General features: G+C 31.2%; 1 protein-coding gene across 1 annotated transcript; it reads left to right on the top strand.

Moving 5' to 3' along the window:
- The first annotated feature begins 5,752 nt into the window (after positions 1-5,752).
- On the top strand, positions 5,753-17,710 carry LOC143045962 (uncharacterized). The gene is made up of 10 exons (XM_076218829.1): positions 5,753-5,862; positions 7,281-7,373; positions 10,330-10,459; positions 12,370-12,433; positions 12,934-13,017; positions 14,244-14,392; positions 14,755-14,904; positions 15,733-15,772; positions 16,206-16,390; positions 16,844-17,710. The coding sequence occupies exons 1-10, from the start codon at positions 5,769-5,771 to the stop codon at positions 16,878-16,880; spliced, it is 1,026 nt and encodes a 341-aa protein (XP_076074944.1). The 5' UTR covers positions 5,753-5,768; the 3' UTR covers positions 16,881-17,710.
- The last annotated feature ends 749 nt before the right edge of the window (positions 17,711-18,459 follow it).

Raw genomic sequence — 18,459 nt, 5'->3', positions numbered from 1 at the left:
AATTTTCAAAGTTTTTATGGCTATTTACACAAGAAAATTTAAATGTGTTAAATGTTTAGGAAAGTATTATCTAAAAATCTAGGGATAAGGAGAAGTTCAAATATAATAAATGCAAATTGGCCACAAATATACATATTTTGAGTAGTATATGATTTTAAATGGTATATTTTAAACAATATGGTGGCTGTATATCATATCATTTTACATACAACAACCAAATAAAGTTTCACATAGACCTGCGTGACTTATTAAAAAACCTTACAGTAGCCTGTTCTGAGATATAGTATCATTCCGTCTTACACTTTAATATCAGGGGTTGTACATCATATTATATCACACACAACAGATTTATGGAGTGTCACAGATACCTGCATGGCAGATTAAAGATGGTTGTAGTAACTTGCTTATATATATGGTATCATGTCATTCTACGCTGTGATATCGGTAGCTGTATTTCATATTATGCTACATACAACAACTTCATAATGTGTCACTGATACATGGCTTCTCCTAGATGCGTGTAGAAACTTGCTTACTAGTATATATGTGGCATCATGTCATCCTTCACTGCAATATCGGTAGCTGTACTTCATATCATAATACATAAAACAGCTTTATATAGAGTTACAGGAAGACCGAGCCTTGTGTAATGACAAGAAGTCTATATTTAGTACATAAAGGAAAAGGAGACGATATATCAATCGGACAGTCAAAAACTATAGGTGAAAGAAAAACAGACAACACCATTATGACCCTTATGATTCAGGCCATCCCCGTGGTCGTTTTACCCTCGTTTCGAGATTTAAGTCGATATGAACAAATGCAAATTTCTAGATTGAAGTTCAAAATCTTCTGTAGCAAAAAGGTGCTATAGATGATATTGAATCCCTAGACACACTTGAACACATTTTATTGGTGATTGGTGGTTAGTTATGATAAAAACTGTTAAGAATTATTGAAATTTTTACCAACACTAACGTAACAAGCTTAAGGGTGTACTTAGGTGAAAACAAATAAATCAAGAATTTAAAATTGATACTAGAAGCTGGAAGAGTATGATTAGTTAAGGATCAGAATAAGCTAAAAAATATTGAAGATATTTGATTTATAAAATATGAAGGGAAAAGACTGACTCTGACTTTTACCTTATATTTGCATTGGTATGATTTGGGTCTCAAATAAAAAAGAAAGAAAATCAAGAATCTGGTTAAATTAAAATGATCTTTTATGAGCTATTTAGTCTTATGTTAAAAGATAAATAGGTGTTATTGGGCAAGATATTTGACCTTGTATTGTATGAAAAAACACCAAGGAGTCCGAACATCTGACACAAATTCCAAAACCTCACCTAAGTACATCCTTAAGGAGTCAAGACTTCGTCATTTAAAAAAAAAAAATTATTTTGAATAATTACGTGAAACTTTAAGCACTTGAGCCTGATTTAAATAAAAACTAATGTTGAGGCTAATTTTAACCCTTCGCAAACTTTTAACAAGAGTTTTATTAAGTCTACTGATTTTTTTTACAACCGATGATACGTAAAAAATCTGAAATTTCATTCTTATGCAAAGGCTTACTATATATACATGTAACATTAGACGATTGATTTCAGAAATAATTAATTTGTTTTGATATGATTTTATTGATATAAATGCAAGGATGCTCATCCAACTATCTTTATTTCGATTTCTTAAAAAAAAACAATTGGACTCAAAATCAGTCACTGTCAAAATCACAAACTCACTTTCTTGGCAACGCCGGCAAAATAGCCATTGTTATAGAAATATGTTTTTTTTTTACCGGCTTTCATTAAGATATAGCAAGGATTTGTATTGCACTATACAAATCCTTGAATATAGGTTTAATCAGTGCCTGCAAAAAGGCATATTTTCAAGGCACTGGCTACGGTTACATGGAAATGTAACAATAATAAAAATATTATTGTTACATTGGAGACTAAATGCCGGAATGCATGGTTGGGTAAGGATCTGTTTAATTACGAATGTAACAATAATTATTAAGGCTACGGTTACATAGCGTTATTGTTACATGAAAAGCAGCACTGTACGATGGGACTAGTAATATGTACTAGATAATAAAAAAATGAAGACATTTATTTTATATTTGCAATACATACATTTATTACATATAATTTATTTACTGACAATTTCTACAAATCAAGTAAGTGGTTTTTAAAGTCCGACACATTTTTTGATGATCGAAATTGCGTCCTCCACGGTTACGTGTACATACAGAAGTTCTTAGTATTCAAGTTACAGTTAGCAAACTTTGCTTTTGATGTATCAATTTGGGCCAAGTTGTATAGCTGTATGAAATTTATGTCTTGATTTTGTTTAAGTTTCGCCGGTTTAAAACGCATCGCAATTTTTTTAAATTTTTCACCCTAAACAAAATTGGTTCAAAGTATAATGACAGTAATAAGAGTAGGTGTGCAGTTAAATACTTTAAAAAAGAAAAACCATTAAACTATATGTTTCGCCTTTGACACTCCTAATCTTGAATAGTATCTTTAAGAACATCAAAAACATTAATACGTAAAACTATTCAAGTTAAACACCATTTGATTGTTGAATAATAATATTTAAAATTTATCAGTATTACAAGTATTGTTTAGTACATATGAAAGAATTAAGCAAAACAACTATAGAAGATTTAAGTTTAATAAATCTAGCGTACATTGCTGTTTTTCATGTAACAATAACGTAATGTAACCGTAGCCTCAGTAATTATTGTTACATTCGTAATTAATCGGTTCCTCACCCAACTTTGCATTTCGGTAATTAGTCTCCAATGTAACAATAATATTTTTTATTATTGTTACATTTCCATGTAACCGTAGCCAGTGCCTATTTTCAATTTTGACGGCGCCGGCAAAATAGCCGCCTTTTAAATAGGCATAAAAAATTATGATCGGTATTACAAGAATTAATTTAGCACTTCCGGAAAATAAATTGTTCCGAAAGGCTATAAAAAAAAAATACCTGGTAAAAACAAAATTAGTCTGCAGGTTTCAAAAGTGAAAAGCATATAATTAGAAACTGACTATCTCTACAATCATATGTTGTATGTTATGGAAATTATCAACTAGCAACGTAACAAAGTCGGTTTTGACAATTACCACCCCCCTTTTTCCCCCATGAACTACAATGAACTATGAAGGTTCTGATACTATTTATTTCAATTTCACTCAGCATATAATACTGTCTTGTTCTTGCTGTTGAATAATTTTTTTGTCGTGATAACAGAGTAATCTCTCTTGTAAATTATCCTCTCTTGTAAAATTATTAATCACTAACAGACTAATGTATAGTTAAACTGGACCCTTGTGTTCACTTATCGCTATACTGACGTGGTCAGAATTCTGACCATGGGATTTAATAATTCGACGAGACTAGTACGTCATGGGTTATGTTTAGTTATTTATTATACTGATATCAAATCTAAGAAAAATTAGCACATTTATTACCCTACTGAGTTTTTAAGGGAACAAAAGATACCGGCTCAGTTTGTCAAGAACATGTTAACAAGCTCGTTGGTCATTTATCTGCACTACTACCATGGGGTTAATTAACAGATACTTGTTTATTTTGCAGCATCACAGTATTAACATTTGAGGTCAATTTCCTATCACTTTAATTGGCCAATTTTATTAGCGAATCGTTGAATTTGTAAGACTCGTCCAATTAATGCCAATGTGACAATACCTCCAACCTGTTCCTTCGGTGCGAAGCTATAGATAGAACGGCGGACCAGTTTATAATGTAGTTACTCCTTTGTACTATTAGGTGAAATACCACCATTGATTTTCCCCTATTAGTCTTTGTTAAATTTGCACTTTTCAAAAAAATGTGCAGAATTTATCTTTGTTTCAAATAAAGAAATACTTGGCATGAGTAAAGTTTTATCCTGTCCAGTACTATAGAAAAAAATTCACATAACATTTCATTGCATATAAGAAAATAACCATCGTTGGAAGTTAACCAATCAAATGTCTCCCCTTATTTTATCTGTGTACAAGGTTTAGTCACCATGTAATCTCAAGATTACAACATTTTCTATAGAAATTCCAAATAAAAAATAATGGTGTTTTGAAATACCCAAGACATATGTTTATGACACAGAAATGTTTTTACTGCAATAAAATGTAGGATTAATTACCTACAACTGTCAAATTCAAAGGAATATTTTTTTAGACTTACTTTCGTATACAACCGGATGTGACGTACCATGATTTGGTGGTATTACACCTTATATATTGTAGGTGGCGCTTTATGGACCCCCTTTTTTATAAATGTGTTAATTGTTTGTAGCAAATATTTTAAAATGTTTTAAGTTATTTATGTGATGAGTACTTGCTCTTATTGGTACAATATTGCTGTAACAGTAGTTTATATATGATGCCCATCTATTCTTAGCGGAATGATTGAAAATTTAATCTGCTCACTGTACATGAACAAGAGGTTAGGAATGCCCTTTAATTTACAGTGAGGTGTCAAACTGCCAATTTTACTGTAAGCTATTTTGGTTAAAATTTTACTGTGATTCATCAAAACATCCTTATCATGCATTATGAATCGTCAGAGGTCTAAAATATATAGTGTCAAAGTTAATTCAGGAAAATAATTAACGTGATGCGTCAAAATCAGTCATTTTTTTTTATCTTCTTCAAGAAAGTGAACATTTTATGTCATACACCAAACATTGCTGTTAACGTCATTTGGCAAGAAATTTTACCCATTATTCGTCATGAAGGTACACCCATTACCACCCTCATACATGAGGGTAGGAATGACCTGTACCATAGATAGTTTTTGGCTTCCGTTAATGTCAAATTGGTTAAAATTCTACTGTGATTCGTCAGATTTCTCAAATAGTTATCTTTATTGTTGTTTTTGTATAAAATATTACTTGATTTGTCAAAATCAGTAGATTTTTTTTATTGTCTACAAGAAAGTGAATATTTTATTGTGATGCTCCTAAAATTACCGTAAACATAATTTGGCAATTTTTTAAACTTTTATTCGTCATGAAAATACCACCAATACTACACCCTTGTACATTTTATACCAGATATTTCCATTAAATCATACAAATAAGAAGATGCATCTATTCATAAAGACTTACCTTTTGTTTTCTGTTAGTGGCTTGTATGTACAACCAATCAGCTACATTTATTTAAAAATTTCAAATTTTCAGCTTTTGGTAATAGAAAAACACAGGATGCCAGATTGTAGCTTTTATTTTGTCAAGTCCATTACTGTTCCTCGAAGGGCCAAGTTAGCAGGCATAACAACTTCATCCCATTAGATGTAGTTTTGACTTCCAATCATTGTATTTTAACTTGTAGTCACCATTGAAAAAATCAGCATCAACATCACAGTTAGACCAACACACCTCAGCGTAACTACCAACACACTTCAGCTTAGTTATCAACAAGTTAACGTCACAATGTCACTATTGCACTTCAGCATGTTAATGAACACATGTCAGCATGACCATCATGGTTCAGTGTACCATCACATACAGATTAGAGTCTTACATATATGAATTTTGTAATTGAAGTTAAAAAAGATTTCCAGAGTTCTACATTAATTATTTTATTCTATAAAAAATGTGGTTCATTTACTGTGTTTACTCACTATATTTGTACCATACTATATAGACATGATACATGTAGATAACACAATAAAAAATAAATATCTTTGACATTAATATTTCAGGTTGTATATATACATGTAGCTTGTAAAATGGATTTTATCAGAACATTTTCCTTGATCTGTATGAGGAGAAAACCTATTTTTATGAATCAGACATCAGTTACAAGATGTTTTTGTCAAAAAGGTAAAAATATATCACAACAGGAGTAATATTATTATAGTCGGTTAAAACCAAATGACCAGTTCAGGAACTGCTGTCCTTATAAATTACTGTGCACATACTCATGGTCCTCATAAATGATGTATGGACTTATTAAAACATCCTAATCCTCTATATACTGACAATGCCAGGGTTTAACTTGTTAAAAGAGTACTAAAACACAATTAGACAATGATATAACCTTTGGAGAAAGCCTCATATATTTGCAAAACTAGCTATTAGCTAACTATTATTACTCATTGATTAAAAAATTTGTAAGGGTTCCGCGGAACCCAGTGTCTCGCCTATTTTTGCTGTAAATCACAGGCTCAACAACAATGAGGAAAAAAATCAATAAAAATATTCCTCTTGTTACTATTTTATGATTGTAAGAAAATCTAAGTCCATTTGAAAGTAAATTACAGAAAAAAACAGAGTAATCTTTTTACAAACTTTACTTCTGGATACAATCTTATGATCATAAATAAGGTTATTTCCAAGTTTGGTACAAACCCAGGATAGTTTAAGAAAGTTATTTAAATTTTAAAAACTTTAACCACAGGGTGAATGTAATGGTTCCCTGCAGAAAAAACTAAGTCCATTTATAAGTAAAATACGGAAAAAATTGAATTTTATTTTTACAAAATTTTCTTCTGGATACTATCTTATGATCATAAACAAGCTTCTGTCCAAGTTTGGTACAAACCCAGGATAGTTAAAGAAAGTTATTAAAATTCTAAAAACTTTAACCACAGAGTGAATGTAATGTTTCCCCGCAGAAAAAACTAAGTCCATTTATAAGTAAAATACGGAAAAAATGGAATTTTATTTTTACAAAATTTACTTCTGGATATTATCTTATGATCATAAACAAGCTTCTGTCCAAGTTTGGTACAAACCCAGGATTTTTTGAGAAAGTTATTAAAATTCTAAAAACTTTAACCACAGAGTGAATGTTTTGTTTCCCCGCAGAAAAAACTAAGTCCATTTATAGTAAAATACGGAAAAAATGGAATTTTATTTTTACAAAATTTACTTCTGGATACTATCTTATGATCATAAACAAGCTTCTGTCAAAGTTTGGTAGAAATCCAGTATAGTTTAAGAAAGTTATTAAAATTTCAAAAACTTTAACCACAGAGTGAATATTTGTTGACGCCGCCGACGACGACGGAATGTAGGATCGCTTAGTCTTGCTTTTTCGACTAAAGTCGAAGGCTCGACAAAAATTATACCTCCTACACTCATAAAATATGTATTTACAGGGTAAGTTTTACATTGCATATTCACATATAGATATAGTAGATACATGTACAATATACAGATGAATAACATATTTAGTTCAAGAGATGTATGATTATATATCATAACATGTATATAGCTAAATAGCAATTTTTTTTTAGCTTCAGAGAATAGCTCAAAACAGATTGACAAACCTTACGAATCAGCTGTTGATAGGTTATACAAAAAACTGATGGGAAAAGTTCCACAATCAGGTAAACTATAGTATACTCAGTTGTATTAAAAAGAATAGATTTAGGGAATATGCCAATGACACAGTTATCAATGGTTATAGACCTTTAACACAAATTTACAAAAGACATCTGGAGGTCAAAACGCAATCTTCAAGCATAGGCCAGACACAACATGTACATGTCCTGCCCTTATTTCCATCCAATCTAAAAATAATGCAAAATCAATTGAACAGACTACCAAATATATGCCATTGAAACCTTGTTCTCACAATAAATATTAAAACATTGACATGAGTCAACCAATGATGACGTACCATACTTTGGACAGACAGGTGACTATTTGGCCGAGTTAAACTTTTTTTTATTTTTTATCTCAATCCTCCCCTTGTTTCTACATCTTGATCAGTAGAATTACTGAAGGTACACAAAAGAACATAAAAAACTTCTAACTTTAAATTGACTCTATTTAAGAAATAATTCATGAAAGCCACAGATTAGTTGGAAATTTACACATGGCCTGGGCCGTGATATTCGAATTTTATCCTGAGCGTTAGCGAGGGATAAAATTAACGAATATCACGGCCCAGGCCATGTGTAGTTGGAAATTTACACATGGCCTGGGCCGTGATATTCGAATTTTATCCTGAGCGTTAGCGAGGGATAAAATTAACGAATATCACGGCCCAGGCCATGTGTAAATTTACAACAAATCTATGGCTTCCATGAATTATTTTGATTCTAATAGGACAAATAAGTTCATTCAAATACTGAAGCGAGGGTGGGTATGACGTGTGTGTACCTGGTTTTATTTACTCCTTGTTAGATAAAGCTCAAATATTCTCATAAATCTTTAGCTTGCATTGATTATTTCGTTAATAACCGCTAGAAAAAATATGTTTAATTCTCAAACCCAATATTTCAGATTTTCAATTTACATGTTTTCTCGTAAGCTACTGTCAAATCCAAAATTGACATTTCGTAACTAAGGAGCTGCCATGTTGACTCGCTGAAATCAAATGCAATAGAATAGAAAACAAAACAAAACCTACCTCAGAATTCCATTTTAATACAATATTATACGAACTTCGATGGTTACAAAAAAGTTTATATTTTTGTGACATTGACTAAATATTGTTTTTATACTGCAAATTAGTATATTGATAGCTTTAAAAATCGAAACATAAATATCAAGCTTATTTTCATCCCTTAATGAACCCCTGATTGTAGAGAAAGTGTTCCATGATGAAATTGACATTGCACAAAATATAGCTGTGTTACTATATTTAGAAAATAAGCAAAACTAGTTGCAATAAATTCTTTTTATTATGCATCCGAATAAGAATGAAAGTTCTTTTGTCTTTTGTTTTATTACAATTTCTAATACAATAAAATTGGCAAAGCGTTTGCAAAGTAGGTTCAAATACGCGGATTGACGTCGGAGGTATATTGTAACATTCATTATTATGTATATCTCTGAGTCTGCGCTAAGTATAGATATATCGAGATTTTTCACACAGTGTTGTTTACAAAGAGAAAGTAGCACGTCATATTAGAATATTAGATGAATAACAGATTAACAAATATTAAACTGTCTTTTTTTGTAAAAGAAGCAGACTGCTGTTTGTGTTGAAGTTTTTAGATTATGTCAATTCCTACTTTCATGGAGTCAATTTTTATACGACTGCAAAAAATGTTTTGCATCATATAAAGCTATCATGTCGTCATTGTCTGGGTCGTCGCATTCATTTTCCGGACAATAACTTTAGTTTTATGGATCTTTATAAACCAGAAGGTTCAATACCTCTAAAGGAAGGTTGGGATTGACTTTAGGGGTTCTTGTCCCAATAGATTTGGAATTAGGGGCCAAAAAGGGGCCTAAAATAAGCATTTTTGTAGTTTTCAAACAATTTCTTGTTTTTAAGTGTAGCTTTATACGACCCAGTGGTAAAACCCTGAACAGTTGGGGCAAATTTGGTCACAATATTGAAGCTTGATTCTGTCTGAATTTGATTTCTTCTTGAAACTTTTCAAAATTCGAAATTCGAAATTTGAAAAATGTTGAAAAAAAAGGAAGCCCTTAAAAAAATGGTAAACAAAAGTCCCTCCCCCAACTTTTTTGAAACCCCCTCGGAGCAATAACCTTTAAACTCAATCTATTGCTTTCCTTTGTAGTATTGAACCTTGTAGTACAATTTCAGAGAGATCCATACACTTAAACACAAGTTATTGTCATGATTGTTTGGAAACTAGAAACATGCTTCTTTTTTGCCCTTTGTTGGCCCCTAATTCCTACTTATTTTGGGCAATTAACCCAAAACTTAATCCCAGCCTCCCCATTGTTATATGGTACATTGTGGTACAATTTCAGAGAAATCCATACAATTACTCACAAGTTATTGTCTTGAAACTAGAAAAATGCTTGTTTTGACCCCTTTTTGGCCCTTAATTCCTAAAGTTTGGCCCCATAACCTCTAAAATGAATCCAAACCTCCTACTTGTGGTTTTAAACATTGCAGTATAATTTCAGAGCAATTGAAATACTTATACACAAGTTATTATCCTGAAACTAGAAAAATGCTTAATTTTGGCCCTTTTTGGGCCCCTTATTCCTAGTTGGTTGGAACTATCATCCCCAAAATGAATCCCAACCTTCCTTTTGTGGTATTGAACCTTCTGAATAAATTTCATAAAGATCTATTCAGTTAAACTGAAGTTGTTTTCAAGAAACCAATGTGTCTTCGGACGACGCAGACGATGATGCAGCGACGACGACAACATCATACCATTATACGATCCCAAAAATTTTTTTGGGGTCGTATAAAAATTAGCTTCAGTTGATTTTTACGAAATATTTCTTAATCTTGGCTTACTTAAGGGGGGAGTTATATATTTATTAAGTTTTTAGAGGGAAAGCATATTATGTGTTTCTGTGACAGATGACTTATTACATATTCCACTTTTCTATATTTCTTTACAGTTGTAGTGGTAACAACAGCAGAATATGATATTCTGAAGAACAGATGGATGAACAAAGGATTAACCTGTACCTCCTTCACAAATGTATCTTATCACCCTCCTATTGTATCATTCTGTGTCAACCATCCAAGGTAAAATTAACCTAATCATACACCTATTGTATCATTCTGTGTCAACCATCCAAGGTAAAATTAACCTGATCATACACCTATTGTATCATTCTGTGTCAACCATCCAAGGTAAAATTAACCTAATCATACACCTATTGTATCATTCTGTGTAAACCATCCAAGGTAAAATTAACATTATCCTCCTCCTATTGTATCATTCTGTGTCAACCATCCAAGATAAAATTAACCTAATCATACACCTATTGTATCATTCTGTGTCAACCATCCAAGGTAAAATTAACCTAATCATACACCTATTGTATCATTCTGTGTAAACCATCCAAGGTAAAATTAACCTGATCATACACCTATTGTATCATTCTGTGTCAACCATCCAAGGTAAAATTAACCTGATCATACACCTATTGTATCATTCTGTGTCAACCATCCAAGGTAAAATTAACCTGATCATACACCTATTGTATCATTCTGTGTAAACCATCCAAGGTAAAATTAACCTAATCATACACCTATTGTATCATTTTGTGTCAACCATCCAAGGTAAAATTAACCTAATCATACACCTATTGTATCATTCTGTGTCAACCATCCAAGGTAAAATTAACGTAATCCTCCACCTATTGTATCATTCTGTGTCAACCATCCAAGGTAAAATTAACCTAATCATACACCTATTGTATCATTCTGTGTCAACCATCCAAGGTAAAATTAACCTAATCATACAACTATTGTATCATTCTGTGTCAACCATCCAAGGTAAAATTAACCTGATCATACACCTATTGTATCATTCTGTGTCAACCATCCAAGGTAAAATTAACCTAATCATACAACTATTGTATCATTCTGTGTCAACCATCCAAGGTAAAATTAACCTAATCCTACACCTATTATATCATTCTGTGTCAACCATCCAAGGTAAAATTAACCTAATCATACTCCTATTGTATCATTCTGTGTAAACCATCCAAGGTAAAATTAACCTAATCATACACCTATTGTATCATTCTGTGTCAACCATCCAAGGTAAAATTAACCTGATCATACACCTATTGTATCATTCTGTGTCAACCATCCAAGGTAAAATTAACCTGATCATACACCTATTGTATCATTCTGTGTCAACCATCCAAGGTAAAATTAACCTAATCATACACCTATTGTATCATTCTGTGTCAACCATCCAAGGTAAAATTAACCTAATCATACACCTATTGTATCATTCTGTGTCAACCATCCAAGGTAAAATTAACCTAATCATACACCTATTGTATCATTCTGTGTCAACCATCCAAGGTAAAATTATCCTGATCATACACCTATTGTATCATTCTGTGTCAACCATCCAAGGTAAAATTAACCTAATCATACACCTATTGTATCATTCTGTGTCAACCATCCAAGGTAAAATTAACCTTATCCTCCACCTATTGTATCATTCTGTGTCAACCATCCAAGGTAAAATTAACCTTATCCTCCTCCTATTGTATCATTCTGTGTCAACCAACCAAGGTAAAATTAACCTAATCATACACCTATTGTATCATCCTGTGTCAACCAACCAAGGTAATTCAGTTATGATTTTTTTCATTCCTGAAATTAGTATAAACTTACTTAAACTAAAGCTTCTTATACATGAATAGCTATATAAGTAATAGGTAATGTTTTGCTAAAGAACTTCAACAATGTTTCTTTATGCATTAGACAATATTTTGTTATGAAGCTTAGAATTTGTCATTTTACAGTAAGGTTTTTTTTCTAGTTTGGGATCCTAAAATTTATATTCTCCAACTTTTTAGTCCTAATTGCTTATGTTGAAGGTAATTTTAGAGCTGTTTTCTGTTTACACTTTTCGCATACATGTGTATTTTACTTTACTGCATTGTTTTTGATATTTTCCATTTTTTCAGTAAAATGCATGATCTACTTTTGAGAACACAGCACTTTGCCATCCATGTATTGGGAAAAGATCAGGTAATATTTCAGATATTAAAAATAAGGAGATGATGTTAGATAGTTAATGAGATAACTATCCACAGAGTTTAATGACGTGAATATACAAAATTAGAGGTCACTATATGGCCTTCAACAATGGGAAAACCTCATACTGTATAGTAGGCTATAAAAGACCCTAACATGAAAGATGTTAAACTTTTGAAACCAGAAAAACTAACAGCATGATTTATTACTATACAATTATGGAAAACAAATATGAAAAGACTTAAACCACTAAAACACATGTGAAACACTAAGAATATTTAGTCATGAGAGTTGATTTTTAACCTGTTTTATCTGTAAGATTTTAAAACAAATACAAAAAGTAATGAAGTCTTTGAAATTATTCTGTTCATATATGTAACATGAAAAAGATGATAGATTATTTTTTAATGTTCGAACACACCTTTGTTTTAGCTCCATAAATTATTTTTACTGGTTTTTTTTATAAAAGATTAAAATGAAGCTTTTACTTACAGGTTGCATATAGTTTAGAATTTGCCAAGCATGTAAATGATGATATAGATCAATTTGTCAGAGTACCACACACACAGGGACATGAGGTATTATATTGTTATTTGTAAGCATATAATTATGATTAAAAATGTATTATAAACATGCAAGGATAAGATCTATGTCCAGACTCAAATCTTTGTCCTATGATGTCACGAAAATCAATTCTGTTGCCCTTGGCTTATTAAAATCAGTGATCTCTTTAGAAGGTAGACTCAGTTCAATCAGACATCACTGAATTCAAATCTGTGACCTTTAAATCTATTTGACCATTTGGTCATCAAGGCTTCATTACTTTTAAAACAAACATGAAAATATATCATAATGAGAATGCTGAAACGTTGCAAAACTGGTTATTGAGATCATTGTTTAAAATTATGGTGTCCTCACCTCTAATAAATTACACGAAATTAGTTACTACTTGTATATACTTATCATTAGATGTCATTCAATGCCCTTAACAAAAATGTATAAAGTGTGTGCTCATATTCACAGCATAAACCGTCCAAAGGTTTCATGCAAACATTGTTTTATAATTGAAAAATCTGTTTTTTGCAAGTTGAAAGCCTCTAAAAACTTCTTTCACTTTTAATCAGCTTACCGTTTTCAGAATTTTAGAAAAACAATTTTGGATTTAAGAAAAAAAAAATCAAACTGGATATTTAGGCTTATACACCCTTTTATAGATGTTTACTTCTTTTTTAATATTCTGTATATTTAAGAGCATCAAATCTATGTCCAGACTCAATTTGGCCCTTTTTAACACAGATGTGAGAAAACAAAGGACATGGATTTGACACGTCTATGAATCAACATGGATTTGATAAAAGAAAGATTTGAAGGTGAACATAGATTTTACTGTTACATACAAGATTGTCATCTTGTGTTACAGGGTATTCGTGGTATTTCAGACTTACTTTAAAATATGTTTCTACTATATATTTTAACAGTTGTTGATATTCCTATTGTGACCATGTGCACAATCAAACAACAAGATATGCCTACTTTTCAACTGTTTTAAGGGTTTTCCAAAACTGACCATACTCAATATACTCCAAACATAAAATGCAATGTTAATTTCAAAAGACTTTTGCTGATGAGGAAAGTACCCCTACTCATTCAATTGTGTCAATATAGAAAAATTAAACCAGATGAAAAATTTGGGGTAACCAAGGCCTCCCCCTCCCCTTAAAGCAAAAAGAAAATCCTAAAAAAAAACAAAAAAATATGTACAGTGCAAATGCAAAATTCATCAAAATGTTTTGTATATTAACAGGGAATCCCCATTATAGCAGGCTGTTCTGCTGTAATGCAGTGTAGAGTACATTCAGTGCACACTGTTGGAGACCACCATGTATGGTATGGCAGTGTATTTGATGCGGTTGTTTCAGATAATGCTCCAGATACACTTTTATACTACTTTAAGTGAGTATGTCTTTATTCAGTTATAACTTATTTATTTTTTACACACATGTAATGTTTGAGGGCAGTTACCTTTACTGCTAACATGAGATGACATATTTGTTACCTGGTTCAAGAGGTCATCATGGTAGATTTCCTTTTTGCTATGGTAAGTATCTGATGTCTTCTAGTTCAATAAAGTTTAAAAAAAAAAAACTCATTTTGTAAGGATATAGTTTGCACTCTTCGACATAATTCTATAAAATTATCTTATTAAGGTAAAAATCACAGTAAAAATTTGATTCAATATTTTGTCAAATCCTTGTTTTACTGGGAGGATTGAAAGTAGACACAACTAACAAGATTGTTTTTACACTATATTTCAGATCTTTCAGATCAGTTGGGGATGAAATATTTATAAAAGCTTTTGAGGATGCAACGTTACCGTATGAAGACTGGACACATGAAGCTCACTTGAGAATGGCTTGGACTTATATTACAGAATATGGGAAAGAGAAGGCTACCCCTTTTATAAGGTGGGTTAAAAAAAATTGCAAATTTTTATTTTTTGATGGTGCAAATTTTTAAACAACTGTTTGAGTATTGTATTTTAAAATTGGAAAGCATTTTAATTTGGACGATTTCTTTATACATGGATAGACAGAGAAGTATAAAAAATTACTATGGTCATTAGGACATTATATATTCCCTCTTTTTAGCACAATTTTATAGGCATATTTTATATGTTATCAAGGAGTTTTTTTACTATACAAATCCTTGAGTTTATTATGCTCGAGAAAAGCAAACAACAGAATATCAGTATCTATGATGCCATCATAAATATTACTAGAAATGTTTTAAAAAAAATACATGATTTTCAGTTAGAAATAATTTGTGTTGTATACATTATTAGGGCACCACCAATTGGAGGGTTACCCTGTAGTCCATAACAAATTGTGTCTGCATTACATCTAGAGAACCGTAATGATTTCAAAGTTTATACTTGACATGTATATTGACCATCAACAGAGGGTGTGTCATAATGTATATACAACTTCCTTGGTCAAAGGTCAAAGTCAAAAACTTTGGTTTCAGTAGAAAACCCATATCCTATGGTAAAGATTGTGTCCGTTCTATATCTTGAGAACCATTATGATTTCAAAGTTTATACTTGACATGTACATTAACCAGCTCCAGAGGGTGTGTCATAATGTATGTACAACTTCCTAGGTCAAAGGTCAAGTTCAAAAACTTTGGTTGACAACCCGATGTCCTGTGTTTATAAAGATACAACTTTCTTACTACACGTTATTCACAGAGATGGTTTCTAGTTAAACATATTCTTACATTTTATTGTATTACAGGGAAGGTATTCAGCATTTCAATGAACAAAACAAAGACAAAGTAAGTTTAGTAGATACTTCACTGGTTATTTTTTACACCTATCTAACTTAAAACCACTCAATTCTTACTGAAACAATGGATGGCAATTGTGTGCTCTCCCCTTGTTATGGGGATTATTTTTTTTCTGAAATCAAATTCTTTCGTTAAAAATTTGTAATGTATGTAAAGAAAAGAATATAAGGTCATAATTACTTCTTTAAAAACTGTAAGAAAAGTGTAACACAGAGGAAGCAAAGAAAAGATAAAATAATCTAGAGAATTAAAATTATTAATGTATACCTTTACAAAATAACAAAAAAGATGCTCTCAGTAGGTCAGTAGAAACTGTTAACTCAATGGAAATGAGTGATCTTTATTCTCTGCTATAGCATTAAATGTTAAACCTATTAGAGATTATACTAGACTATAATGAAGCAATTCCTTTATTTTTCAGGTAAAATTTGGATACCATGAGACTATAACAGGATTCTATATTTCTATAGTAGCTGATAGTGTTAATAGAACATCAGCATTAACTTTTGACGAATTTATAACAAAGAATTCGTTTTTATTTGACAAAAATGTGATATCTAAATATTATACAAAAGACAGGCTTTATAGTGATGATGCCAGGCACAGGTAAGAGTATCATATAATTGAAAACTAATCAGATATAGATAGGCTGTACACATAAAGATAAACAAAGTTGTTATTTTAAAACAAGATTCAATTTGCTCTTAATATTTATGTGTTTACACTGACAGATGGATAAACAATTTTTTTTTATGTTAACTTTATTATGCAGTCATGTGTTGAATTTAGGACAACAACTGACTCATATAAAGCTCAAATCGTACCACACTAGCATGTTGTCCTGCATACACAATATATAACATCACTACATCCATAGCTCTAAAAATGGGAAATATATATGAACAACTCTGAGGTGCGATGGGGAGAGCCATGGTCTACAACAAAGTGTGATTATCTATTTGACGTAGATTGCTTGTTTAAAAGTCTAATTATCTTTCATATTTTATGATTGAACTTTATATATGATGTTATTAGATGTAACAAATATTTATTTTTCAGTTTTGTGACTCCTGATATATGTCCGCTTCCATGTTAGACACCAGATGAAGAATTCCACCATCAAGTATCATGTGATATTATTTATAAGATTTAGACAGATTTTTGTTTACCATTGTAGATTTGTATGTTGAATCATGCCCTAATAAATTGTGTTCAGTTTGTTTATAGTTGTGAAATGTTTTCCTTTGTAAATTATCATGCTTAAAATTAGACTTTGGCATTTAGAAGACATTTAAAAATAACTGTTGTTCCAATGAATATGCAAGTAAAATTTGTCAAACATAAGTTGTTGTAGCGTAGCTCTCTGTCTTCAATAATTTCTAAGGTATCTTCGTTATGCTTTGTTAATTTGTTTTGTTATGGTATTTTTTTAAAACAATAATGGAAATTAAAAGGAATCATTGAAGTACAAGTATATTGTTACTGTAACTATAATGGGACTGTTATTATTTTCTCATTACATTACGAAACATCGTAGAATTTAATATAGTGCTACATTTGTTATTTTTGCTACCTGGTATGTGTTGTTTTTTATATTTTGTATTGTTACTGATGAATGTCTCCACTGTAGAAGACAGTAAATTGTCTGAAATTTCAATACATATTTAATTAGCAAACTAAATGTGTCTGTGTTATGCTTTGTTCATAATAAGCAAACTTTAATTTTGTAAAATAATCCAAAATGTGGTGAAATTATGTTAGCTTAAAAGTCATATTTATACATACATGGATATACTGTAAATTGAGAAATTGATGAGTGCATTTATTAACGTGATTTTGGAAGAATGGACTACAATGCAAAATAAGTTATTGCCATTTCAGAAAAGTCTGCATACAGATATATGTATCAAATATCATAATGTGCACCAGGGGCGGATGCAGGAATTTTCGAAAGGGGGGGTGCTAACCCAGGGCACCCAGGGCAAAGGGGGGGTGCAAAACATATGTCCCGATACAAATGCATTGATCGGCAAAAATAAAGGGGGGGTGCGCACCCCCGGAACCCCCCCCCTGGATCCGCCACTGTGCACAATTAAAACCTCTCAATAATTTCTGAATTTACACTATACGTAGGTGTGTGTAATATTTGAAAGAAATGATTTTTTTGTTGTTACAAAAAACGTAGGAAATTATAAAAACATTGATGCTGACAAATTAAACTAATATGTAAACACTCGTTAAAAACATATAACCTTTGTCATCCAAATTCAGGTGAAATATTGCTACATTTTCACTGTGGTTTATAGCTTTAATTTTAGCTTTGCCAAATACATATGTGTAGAACTGTCAACATGAGATTTAATTTATTGTGTGCATTTTAGACTTTTTTATGATTTGTTTAGCAAAAGCTTTTTTAATAATAAAAGAGATAAGAACAACAGAAAAATGTGTTCATCATTAGCTTCATAAAATATTTATTTGTATTTTTCAGTACTCTACTTCTTATTAAGCTTGGTTTTATCTTGAGAGTCCATATGTGTTGTAATCAAAACTGTGACCAGAAAATGGTGTTTTATGTATGATATAGAGTAGACATTTTTTAAAAGATTAATCTAAAAAAAAAAATTATAACCAGTAGTTTATTGAGTTGTAAAAAACTATTAGCTAAGTTGTGA

Source organism: Mytilus galloprovincialis, chromosome 9, assembly GCF_965363235.1.
Source record: "Mytilus galloprovincialis chromosome 9, xbMytGall1.hap1.1, whole genome shotgun sequence".
In the NCBI taxonomy this organism is placed as follows: domain Eukaryota; kingdom Metazoa; phylum Mollusca; class Bivalvia; order Mytilida; family Mytilidae; genus Mytilus; species Mytilus galloprovincialis.
This window is presented reverse-complemented; position numbering and strand designations above follow the sequence as displayed.

What these genes read in the sequence shown, in the direction of transcription:
- LOC143045962 (XM_076218829.1), top strand. Translation starts at nt 5,769, where the DNA reads ATGGATTTTATCAGAACATTTTCCTTGATCTGTATGAGGAGAAAACCT. An exon ending in GGGAAAAGTTCCACAATCAG is followed by an intron (nt 7,374 to 10,329) that starts GTAAACTATAGT and finishes ATTTCTTTACAG; the next exon opens with TTGTAGTGGTAACAACAGCA. An exon ending in ATGAACAAAACAAAGACAAA is followed by an intron (nt 15,773 to 16,205) that starts GTAAGTTTAGTA and finishes TTTATTTTTCAG; the next exon opens with GTAAAATTTGGATACCATGA.